General features: G+C 41.3%; 1 protein-coding gene across 3 annotated transcripts in view; it reads right to left on the reverse strand.

The window, feature by feature from the left end:
• ptprb (protein tyrosine phosphatase receptor type b) overlaps nucleotides 1-12,320 on the reverse strand; it is a 111,353-nt gene that overhangs the window by 96,348 nt on the left and 2,685 nt on the right. For 2 of the 3 annotated variants that reach the window (XM_068050419.1, XM_068050418.1), the window contains exons 3-4: nucleotides 4,667-4,747; nucleotides 3,437-3,549 (exon numbers count right to left, since the gene is read on the reverse strand). In XM_068050419.1, the coding sequence (XP_067906520.1) occupies nucleotides 3,437-3,549; nucleotides 4,667-4,747 (194 nt within the window). The remainder of the gene's footprint in view (nucleotides 1-3,436; nucleotides 3,550-4,666; nucleotides 4,748-12,320) is intronic. The other variant, XM_068050420.1, reaches the window with a different exon arrangement.

Below are 12,320 nucleotides of genomic sequence, written 5' to 3' on the forward strand. Positions count from 1 at the left end.
TTTTTTATAAATGCTAGTCTTTGATATTCTTGGAGAGAGTTAATATAGTTACAATAACAAGCTGAAATGTATTTCCCAAGCTCACTGATTCTTTGCATTCTTCAGAGATAAATATTACCAAGTTAGAGAGGTTTTGCATTATTAATACACACTGGGATGTTGATTGAGATAGCCTAGTCTGAAATCATATACAGCCCATCAATTAGATGGAGTTTATATACAGGAAAACTGCCCTAAATGCCGACATATTTGTGGTCTAATTGTTTACCACAGTATCTGCAAATTTGCTAGACCCGCAAAACAATTTTAGACTCTGAATCTGTCTGGCTTGTTGCTAAATGGATACCCTACACTTTGTCCAAACAGTTGCTGATCTCCATGGCCTCTTGGCAATGCATTAAGGAACAAAGGAAAGGAACACATTTAATAAACTGGAAAATTTGATTCTTGTGCACAAAGGCACAAATTATTTTGTGAATAAAGTTGTTTCTTCACAGGTTGTGAATAAATACTTTTAGAATTGTTTATGTTTCTGCTATTTTTGCAGCTTACGAAAGCAATTTGGTAAAAGGTCAATGTCTGTTTCTGAACATTTGGTGAACAAACAAATCCTCTGTTGATCAGTGAGATTTCTCCTTTTTCTTTGACTGCAATCATTTTGAAACTAGGTGATCATAATCAAATCTTACACATGCATTTTCATGCCATTCACCATTGTCCACGATTAGCCATGATCTAACATCCAAATTGGTCACACTATGATTTTCTTATACAATTCTCAGTGGTCACTAAAGATGCTTTCATTTCCTTATGACGACATGTTAACTATTATCTGGTAAAAAAGACAAAGTAGTCCGGCTTCCTCTGCTGTTAGATATATTTACATCTTTTAAGTGAAAGAATTAGCAAAGGATTTAACTAGTGACAAGTATTTCTAATACCTTGCTTGAAATGTAAATTTTCTTATTTTTATCTTGTGCTTGTGATAAATATTGTGATGCTTTATAAAAGACTTTTATTTGTTCACCGAAGTTATATGAATTGAAAGGCAAGCTATCACAATCATTCTCAGGTAGGCTTTCTGCAGATATGGTTGGTGATATGGGTGGAAGAGTCAGTTACTAGGGGACATAGGTTTAAGGTGAGTTTAGAGGGGATGTGCGAGGCATGTTCTTTACACAGAGGATGGTGAGTGCCTGGAACTTGCTGCCGGGGGAGGTGGTGGAAGCAGGTACGATAATGACATTTAAGAGGCATCTTGACAAATACATGAATAGGATGGGAATAGAGGGATACGGTCCCCGGAAGTGCAGAAGGGTTTAGTTTAGGCAGGCATCAAGATCGGCGCAGGCTTGGAGGGCCGAATGGCCTGTTCCTGTGCTGTACTGTTCTTTGTTCTTTGTTCTTTGATATTGTAGCAGGTGCCAAACATGCAAAGCTGGATCCTGAACACCAAGCAACACTTTCTTTCATGCAATATCAGGTGAAGCATGACAAAGTGTGATGGTGTGTTTTCAAAGTACCTTCCAGCATAAAGATTAGTCAAGCATTTACATCTCATTATGATGTCACTGCGATCTGTTGTCACCACTATATTTGGAAAGGAACATTCACCAACATTATGCCTGTCAAAGTGAGGTATGTGAGCTTTCTCTGCAGATACGGGGGTGCAGGAGCTGACAGGATGGCACAGAGCACCTATCAGGCAGTGTTATGAGCCTGTCACTCCTTTGTAGTTCCTCTTTTTTTGCTATCTATGTCAGCTTGAAGAATTCCTATTGGTAAACACTCTGGTGCGAGTAAAGGTGCTTATGACAAAAAAGGTAACTGAAACAAAGGCTCATGAAAGCCTAAATGTCAGCAAACAAAATTCCCGAACACAAGAAGGGCCTTGAAAAAGCCAGGGCTATTTAAATCTGAAGGACTTCTAAAGGGCCTTTCACCTGCAGACCCACCCGAGATCTCCTTCCAATCAGATTTTCGTGGACATGCTGGGGACTTGGCATCCAGCATGCCCATGGGGCAGAAAATGGTACAGTGCCCTTTTCTCAACCCTTTAGATATGCTAATGTAACTCTCACTTGCTTTAAAATGGAGTTTCTGTGACATGTCCCAGGCCTGACTGCAATGTACAATGGGGCCCAAAACCAATGTATATCCAACAGAACTGATTTCCACCTGATTGCGTGGCCTCTGTTGCCCTGTTAGCACCCCAATTTGGGGTGTTAGGAAGACAAAAATTGCCCCCATTGTGTTTCTTCCTTGCATAAGTACTTGTGTAGAAAAGTACATTTGCTAATATAGTACAGAAACAAATTCGGGAGTATGTGTGATCATGTACTAAAACTAACTCTAGGTACCCCTTTAAAGACTGAATTCTGAATTATTTTCTACAACACTGTCAGGTAATTCTAGTATTCCAACCATGGATGCAGCTCAGAACAAATGGCAAGAATTTGTATCAAGAATGGGGGTGAAGTAAAGATTGATGAATGTTTAAAGCAATTTGTTTAATAAAATTGTATTTCCCAGAAGTTAAGGGTGTCATGTTACATCTCTTTACTGACCATGGGCTGAACTTTACGCCACCCCAATGGGTCAAATGGTGGTGTTGGGGAGGATGGGGGTGGCGTAAAATTGAGCGGGAGGCTCTGGGAGGCCTACCCGCCCCGCTACTGCCTCCGGTCAACTTTACGGCGGTTGGGTTGGGGGGGGGGGGGGGGGGGTGGTGGCGGGGCGGGGTGGAACGGCCCGCCTGCCCAAGGCCAATCAAGGCCCTTAAGTGGCCACTTAACGGACACTTAAGGGCCCTCGCCCACCTCCACGGGTAATTTACCCATGGCAAGCAGGCATGCTGGGGATGGAAAAGGCTTCCCAGCGATAGCTGCGTCCTTTCCATGCACCGGTGGTGGGGGCGCCATGGCGGTTGGGCACAGGGTGCCAAATTGAGGAATGCCCCTGCCTCCCAACACACCCCCTGGACCCATGATGCTCCCCCTTTCCCCCAAACGACCACTCTAGCCTCACCAGGGCATGACCAATCTCACTGGTGAGGCATGCCCAACTTACCTTCCCTCTTGGCTCCATGACGTTGGCTGGGCTGCAGTCCCAGCAGTGGCCACCGCTCCTGGTGGCGCTGATGGGACAAAGAACTGCTGGCCCGTTGATTGGCCGGCATCTCACTGAGGCGGGCCTTCCTCTCTCAAGTGAGTGACTTTTACGTCGGTGGCGAATTCCCGTCCACCTAAGGTAAAATCCAGCCCCAAGACTCTGGATGGCTTCTCCTTTCCAGCATTGCATCCTCCATTTCCAACTTCAAGCATGCTTATAGTAACGCAAAATATGTGATTTTTATAAGACAGTGTAGCTTTTATTGCTTCACCATTTCCAGAACAGTCATCAATTGATTATAACTGTAATATTATATAACTCTTACCTTCTCAGTTTGGTTGTAAAAACAAGTCATCATAGAACAGGGATCTTCTGATCTTGAGAATGAGAACATTGAACTGTATGTGGTCTGCTCAATTAGTTGTTCAGTAACACCTCCTGGACAAAATGCCAATTCATTTAGAAATCATTTATGAAGTGACACAGTATTTTTATAAAAGTGTGTTTCTACAATGTCAAAATGCTACAATTGGAACATGCAGGATATGGATAGAAAAATAAATCTGAGATGGTGCAACCTTTCATACTGTTTATTCACTACAGTGCAGCTTTCTTAAAACCATTTCAGATTACACCTGCATGAAGAGCTAGCCTCATTGCAGGAATTAATTGCTTTTGTTGATATTCTACTGTATCACCTTGCGAAAGACTGAGAATATCATTATCAGAGTGGCTGCTTCAATCCATATGAAACACCCAATATAAATGCTATGAATGGCACAGGGAATTGTAACTTCTGGGTGGGAAAGTGGCCTCGCAATCTCTTTGGGGACCGAACAGTTTTAGTGACCAGTCTTTGTTAACATGCTATTGACTGACTTCCCACCCAAAGCAGGCAGGAAGCAATGGGAAATGGCAGGAGGTCAGGAGATCCAAAAGCTGCCAGCTAGGCCCAAAGTATGTGCAGGGACAGGAGATTTGGGGTGTTCAGCACATCATGAACTGGGGTATGAGAGCAGAGTCTGGGACAGGGATGACCTACAAGAAGCACTCCTACTCCTCCTGATCCTGCAAAGAAAAATTTTACATTTAGGCAGAAAAGCCTATTCAGCTGCCAGACCTGATTGTATCTCCCAGGGTGACGATTGCAGACACTTAGCTCTCTTCTGGGGTAAGGTGGAATTGGGGTCCTATTGATGTAATAGGACCATAATTTGCTTAAATGAATGAGACTCCCACCTGAGTCAGTCAAGTATCTCATATAACTGAAAAGTTAGGTATTTCCAAATCGGGCCAAAGCGGGAATAGAGTGGGTATTTCACCCACTCCATTTTAAATGCCTGCCAACCCAGATTTCCCCAAGTGGAGAATGTAAAATTCCCACCAGAGTGCTCTTATTTATTGACGTGTCCAGGCCTGCTATTCTGTCCGAAATCCTGAACACCTTGGATGTAAAAAAACGTTATCTCTCCAACAATGTTGACATTGGCACAAAAAATGTAATCTAAATTTATAAACAATTTAAACTTTTCTGCAAAACACTTCATGAACTTACGTGCAACATCATCGTCCCACTTGACTTTATTGCTCCGAAAGGATGGTGGATCCTCATTTAAAGATCTGGCTTGAAAAGCTACTGTGGGTAAGGAAAAGTAAAAATCTTCAGTTTGGCACCTTACAGTCGTTAACAACATATTTAAAATACCAAATAAGGTTCAAGTCAATGCAAATAGTACTATAACAGTAGTGTAGACAGCAGCAGCAGATTCTGACATGATATTACAATAACAGTGGTACATGCATCTAAATGACTGATCTGGTACTAAATAGCCAGTCTCAGTTAGAAAATGGCTACATTGGGGAATGTAAATGTCACGCTGATGCAGTATAGAAAGTTTCTTGGGGTCCAGTTTCTTGGGCGGCTAGTTTTTCGGCTGGTACAGACACGATGGACTGAATGGCCCCCTTCTGTGCCGTAATTTTTCTATGGTTCCATGGTTCTAAACACATTGCAGAAGGAAATATTGCTTGTATCTAAATCTGTACTATAATTGAATGGGGTGTGCTTGATGTTGGATTGGGTACAAGTTGCAGAAAGGCATTCCATCATCCAGCACAGCCATTCCTCCCCTGTGCAACAGAAATATTCACTCCAAAGATGAAAAGCAAGATGATTGTTTTATAAACCAATATGCACAGTGCACACTGTGGCGGTGGGGGTTGGTGCTTTTCCAAAACACAAGGCAGTAACTGAGATCAAAGCTGCATAATTTTTTTTATTCTTTCACGTGGGCGTCACTAGCAAGGCCAGCATTTGTTGCCCGTCCAAAGGTAAATTTCTGCAGGGGCATATTTTATCAGATATAATGCCAAAGAGAAGTTTCAGTGAGCTAAACAATCAGTAATCTTGAAAAGTCACCTATTTTGAGCATATTCACTGGTATGGATGTGACCTGAATGTACTTTAATACATCATTTTTTTTTGAAGAAGTTCATATTGGCAAACTTCACAGCATTAGTACAAAAGCAAAATATTGTGGATGCTGGAAATCTGAAATAAGAACAGAAAATGCTGGAAATACTCAGCAGTTAACAAAGTCAACGTTTCAGGTCGATGACCTTCTGACAGAACTGGAAAAAGTCAGAGATGCAACAGATTTTAAGCTAGTGCAGAGACAGGGAATGAGGGTGGGAAAAATAAAAGGGGAGCTATGCAAAATGTGGAAAGCAGGAGAAATTAAATGATGAAAGGGATGATGGTGCAAGGCAAAAGGAGAGGGTAATGAGAAAAGCGAAGAAGCAAAAGATGTGTCTGGAGGAGATGTAAATGGAAATTTCAGATAGCAGCTGTTGGTGATGATTCTGCTTTTTCCAATTACATCTCTTCTAGACTCATCATTAGTTTCTTTACTTGTCCAATTACCATTTTCTTTTGCATTGCACCGTCATCCTTTTGGTAATTTAATCTCTCCTACCTGTCACAGACTTCCCTTTTGTCCTTCTTCCCCACTTTCCCTGCTTCTGTGCTTGCTTAAAACCTGGTACATCTCTAGTTTTTTCCAGATCTGATGAAAGGTTATCAACCTGAAACATTAAATCTGTTTCGCTCCACTGTTGCTGCCAGAGCTGCTGAGTATTTCCAGCATTTTCTGCCTTTATTTCACAGCATTAGTTTGTGTGAGAGAAAAAAGTGAAATGTGGTGGAATATTAGGAAGTGGATATTGTAACAATAATAGGGACAGATGGGAGAAACAGATGGTGGAGAGATGGATTAACTCATGGAAATCAAGACAATTTGAAAGCAGTGACAACCAGGGAGATATTACAAAAAGCACGTTAAGAACAGCAATTTTTTAAAAGAAGTTAGAGCTAAGGACAAATCAGTATGCTTAGGCAGAATAGGAGGACACGGTAAACAATATACGAACTCAGACAAAAGTAATTAAAAGAGAAAAATGGGAACTGAGAAATAGCCTAATATTCTAGCAGTTAAAAGAAATGTATTGTATTGAAGCTAGACCAGGATTTACCTCTGGAACGGGTTCACCACAAGAGGAGGGGTAGATGGGATCTCTGCCTGCTGCTGTGACCAACCATGACCCTAACCCATTTTTCTGGGTTGGGGTTGATTTAACACACAGGACAGGAATTTAGCAGTATCACCATCACTCGGAGAAAGCCCATCTGTGCTGCCTGGAAATCTGCAGTGGGATGAGGAGGTGGACCACTTAAAACAGGGCCTTGAAGATTTCAGAGGGTTTTTAATTGAGCACATTGGGTTAGACTGAGGCCTTCAAGTACTGAGTGTTTTGGGTCATTATAGAGAGGCCCTCTCTCTCCAAGCAACAAATTGGTTACCCTTTGATCTTTGTCCCAGGGTCTAACCTGACCCCACACAGTCCCAAGGTTAATAGCAGTAGTGGCGCAAAGCAACAAAATCATACAGCTTGAGTTCCGAAGAAGGATCACTGACCCGAAACGTTAACTCTGCTTCTCTTTCCACAGATGCTGCCAGATCTGCTGAGTGGTTCCAGCATTTCTTGTTTTTATTTCAGATTTCCAGCATCCGCAGTATTTTGTTTTATATAAAATCATACAGCTTCCCTGGCCACTCCTCTCCATCACCATTTGTCTGCAAAGAGGGTTTGAGGGGTGAGGGGAGGGCGGGGGGAGGGGTAGTGCTTGGTAATCTTCCCTGCTAAAGCAAGGGGAGTAAAATCCATGGCAATGCTGGTGGAAGGGGAAATGCAGCTGTAGGTCTCTATAGTCTTTGCTATTTCCCTTGATTTTCTGCCACCATATTGCCTAATTTTGGGTGGTATAACCGAGGGAAATCCAGCCCATAGGTAGCTAAAAAAATAAAAAATGGTGGAAATTCTACTCCCTGGCTAAGTGACCTCCAATGATTAGGACTAATGCTGTTGAACTGTGATGCCTTGATATCCAAAAATAGTTTAGCAGTGAATTATGTAACTAATCTCAGGGTTACTTCCTGTGTCACACACTGGTTTACTTAGGCATGAATGCATAGCTTACAAAATGGTGCAAAGGGAAGGTTTTGGATTTCTGAGGCACTGGGATAAATTCTGGGATAGCCAGTAGCTGAACAGATGGAATAGTTTTCACCTGAACCAAAATGGCAGTGATCTCATTCTAGAGAGCAATAATTGGATAGTTCAAGAGGATTTATACCTGTGAGTTCCAGCAAGTTTCATGTAATTATTTTCTGGTGTCAATCCACAAATCACCAGATTTATTAAATTCAATTTCATAACATGCCATGATGACATTTGAACTAAATTCATTTGGATTGTTGATCCAGCAAGAAAACCACTACACGACCACACCAAACTTAGGTCATGTTTGACAGAACAATGGAAAGTATAGCTCAGGTGGGCAGTGGATGTAGTTTATATGGAACTTGCAGAAAACTTTTGATAGAACAATAGAAAATAAGAAAATAGTTGAGAAAATGAGGTTCCATGACATAAAATGGAAAGTGGTGGTATGGATCGAGAATTAGCTGAACAGCAGAGAGCTAAGGGCTGTGGTAAACAGATGATTCTTAAAGTGGCGGGCAATGTCAAGTAAAGTGAACCAGGGATTGTTGTGAGAAATTCTTTTGTACTTTCTCTCTCTCACATCTCTGGACTTGCATAAAGGATAGGATATCAAAATTTACTGAATAGGGAGGAGTAACAATCTGCCACCAGGAAGAACTCAGATGCCTTCAGGAAGATGTACACAGGCTGGGAGAATGGGTAGCTAGGTGCTTGATCGAGTTGAATGCAGAAAATAGGAATTAGTACATCTTTCAATCAAAAGTAAAGAAGGGATATATGACTTAAAAAGTAAGCTTCTCAGTGCAATGGAGGAGCAATGTGATGATACACCAATTCCTAAATGTGGATAGGCAGGTTAAAAATATTAAAGAAGCCAAATGGCATTTGGAGGCTTCCATTAAGGGAAATTGAACACAAAAGCAAATAAGTTGCAATCATTGCACAAAACAATGGCTACACCACATTTGGAATACTGTGTACACTTTTGGGCTCCTCACTATAAGAGGGATATAACAGCCCTGGAGAAAGTGTAATATGGATTTACCAAGCAGTTACCAGGACTGCAAGTTTTGAGTTATGAAGAAAACTTAAGGCAACTAGGATCATATGCTTTTAAACTGCAAAGATTGAACAGGGATTAGATACAGATGCTCAATTTTTACAAGAAATAGACAGAGTAAACAGATTATTTTCAGTGGTAGGTATCTCCAGATAAACACTAGATACATAAAGAAGAAAATGAGAAAAAAAATTCACTCAAAGAATTATGAGCATGTAAAATCACTACAAGAGATGAATGATGCTAAACTAACTATAACATCCAAAAAAAAAGGTACTGGATAACTAGAGTATGAAAGAGACAAAGAAGGTAAATATGAATGTATTTGACTGGAAAATAGGGATGTTGGATTGTGTAAAATCAGCCATTGGTAGAGGCCTACATTCAGCAGAAGTATAAGCTAGGCTTCCTCCTATACTGAAATGTGCATGTCTACACACAGACCATGACATTGCAGTTTTATTATATTACTGGTCTGAGGCTGTACTTACACCATAGCCTTAGCATGCATTCAAATCAGACACCAGAAAGTCTCACTCTCCTTTATTTCAGAATGGATTTGGGCTCTAACTCCAGATAGTTATAATACAGGTTCTTAGGTCAGTATGAAGTAAAACTGCTTCACACTAACACTACAGTATAGTGATTGCTGCTTCAGCAAGCAAGTCAAGTTATACTGTAGGCTGTGATTCATACTTTGCCCACTAGGTGAAAGCTTTGCTAATACACATACACACAGCTCATCCTCCCTGTGGCCTTTTATTTTACACTACGAGAACATGGATGACAATGTTAAGTTTTCGATTACATTATAAAGATTCAGTACTAAGTTTTTAAAGTGCCCAGGAGATCTAATGCACTAAATGAGCACTCTGCAATCCAGCTTCACACTGGACTGAAGTTCTAAAACTCAAATGATATGGAAAGCCTCCTTAAGGAGGTGTGACACTGTTTAGACTTAGTGGGCGAAGTCAAATGGGAGTCAAATGATTTCCACACTATAATGTCCTTTTTAATATCCTTGTGCACCTAAATTGCTTTGCATAATTGTGAAAGTGGCAGTAAAGCTATAGTTTTAGAAAAAAATTACAGCCGGATTTGTATTACAATTAGAAATTGAAAGATGAACAGTTTCATTGTAGCATTTGCCAATCTGATTTCTATAGGTGGGATATAACAGCCCTGGAGAAAGTGTAATATGGATTTACCAAGCAGTTACCAGGACTGCGGGTTTTAAGTGCCAACTGTCATGCAGCAACACAGGATCCTGCTGCAACCTCAATTTCCAGCTTAAACTTTAGAATAATCTATAAATGACCCTATCAAGCCTCATCCTAGAGATGGATCCAGTTGAACATTAAACCTTCAACCTGGTCTTCCCAGGTTTCAAGCATCTTAGAAACTCCCTCCAGGTATCCAAGGCCTCAGGATCACTCACTATTGCCCAAGCATGTGACCAATTCACTTGATTCCTCCTGCTGCATGCAAGGTCACAATGTTGTTATAGTGCACCACAAAAAGTGGCGCATGCCCAACAACCTTTGATTCACATTGGATATTCTTTAAGCAGTAAAGCAAGAGGGACTGATTGATAGGGATGGGACCATTCTAGCCAGAGGCCCAAGATGGGGGAAAGGAGTGGTGAGGCACTCTCAGGTCTGGATGGGGAAAATTGAGCATCAATGCAGCAAAGTAGGGAAAAGGAAACAAAAATAAACAAAAACAACAAAGTTAGGAAGCATGAAGAATGAGAGATAAAAGCAAAGAAAATATACAGATAAGTAGGAACATACCTAGGCAGATCATCATAAAGTGATGTAAATAGACCATGGAGGCAATTAAACTGAAAGGAGACAAAAGGGTATAGGTGTAAGGAAGCAACAGAGGGAAGAGAAGGAAGCGAAAAGATAGATGGGCAAATAAACAAATCAGTGTAAGAGACCCATTGGGACAGAAAATATCAAAAAGCAAAAAAACTTTCCAAATAAAAAAATACAAGAAACAAATAGTAGTGAGGCTGTGGATTGGATTCCCAAGCTGTGATGTAATATACCATTCCTACTTGAATTGCCTCAGGTCCATTGCATGCCAAGCACCAGTACATTAAGTGGAATTGCTTCATCTGTACATGCAGGCAAGGCACTGAAGGATAATTCATGTTTTTTTCATTCTTTGATGGGATGCAGGTATTGCTAGCAGGCCAGCATTTGTTGCCCATCCCTAATTGGCCTTGAGCTGAGTGGTTTGCTTGGTCATTTCAGAGGACATTTCAGAGTCAACCACATTGCTGTGGGTCTGGAGTCACATGTCGGTCAGACCAGGTAAGGTTGGCCGATTTCCTTCCCTAAAGGACATTAGTGAACCAGATGGGTTTTTACAACAATTGGCAATGGTTTCATGGTGACCATTAAACTAGCTTTTAATTCCAGATTTATTAATTGAATTCTAATTTCACCGTCTGCCATGGTGGGATTCAAACCCATGTTCAGTAGCGTTACCACTACACCACTCCCTCCCCAAGACGCAATGCCATCTAGGTCCCTGGGATCCTGTGCAACATAAAGATGTCAGCCTCACTTCCCTCCTCACTTTTAACCGGAAATTCCTCTACAGAAACTCGCCACCTTTTTAGATCCACACCCAACTTTTTAAAATAAATTTCCATTTCACTTTCCACATCAGCCAGCTTGCTCAGGAAGCACAGATTGTTCGAAATCCCGGTGTCCGTGTCATTTGAAATCCCCAAGTATTGTACGGAAATGGAAACTAGTTAAAACAAAAACGTGAAACTAATGAACGCGCGATCGAGAGAAAACAGTTGCCCTCATCTCTTACCACCGTTAAAAAAGATTGCAAAGAAATGTGAATTGTATCTAGTATTTTTCAATTATGTTAAACAATCGTAACTGGGTAAAATGCAAAAGTAAGGATCAATGGTCTTTATTTTGCGGATAAAATTACATTTGCTCAGGAAGATCTGGGAAGAATATTGTTCCCACAGCCAGCGACAAATCAGCATCCCCTAGTTCATTAACTTGAAGTACAGTTCTAGCCGAGTCAAGGCCTGTCTTATAATCATATCCTTCCTCTCCAAGAGAGCTCTGGACGTCCAGATCATCTCGGAAAGGAAACCGCCACCCATCCTTTTATGTTACAGCACTCTGGGAGCAAGAATTTTCAAAGTGCAGATTATGCACTTTACCCTTTGTAAAGTTAAAGCAGGTTCAGCCTCGAGCTGTGATATCATCTGTTTCTTCCTTCATCCAGAATTTTCATCTCAAATGCTCTTTCCAAAGACCAGCAACCCTAGAAACTCCTGTTTTAGTGGAAGGGTATTGCACAGTGGCCGTTAACCTCTACTGCCTCTAGGTTCAGGTACAGCTGAGGGATGGGATAGTTGAAATGAAAGTCAATGCCTACTGTCTGTAAGGGTCTTGTACGAAATGAGTTTGGACAGTCTCAGTGCAACTCCAAGAGGCGTGAGCTGAAGTTTTACTGAATATTGCTATAAGGACCACCGGTTGGTGGATGTGAGAAACGGGAGCAGTAGGTAGGTGGCGCTTTTGTGAGTCTGGAGCTGAGTTAT

This window comes from Heterodontus francisci, chromosome 18 (assembly GCF_036365525.1).
Source record: "Heterodontus francisci isolate sHetFra1 chromosome 18, sHetFra1.hap1, whole genome shotgun sequence".
NCBI lineage: Eukaryota > Metazoa > Chordata > Chondrichthyes > Heterodontiformes > Heterodontidae > Heterodontus > Heterodontus francisci.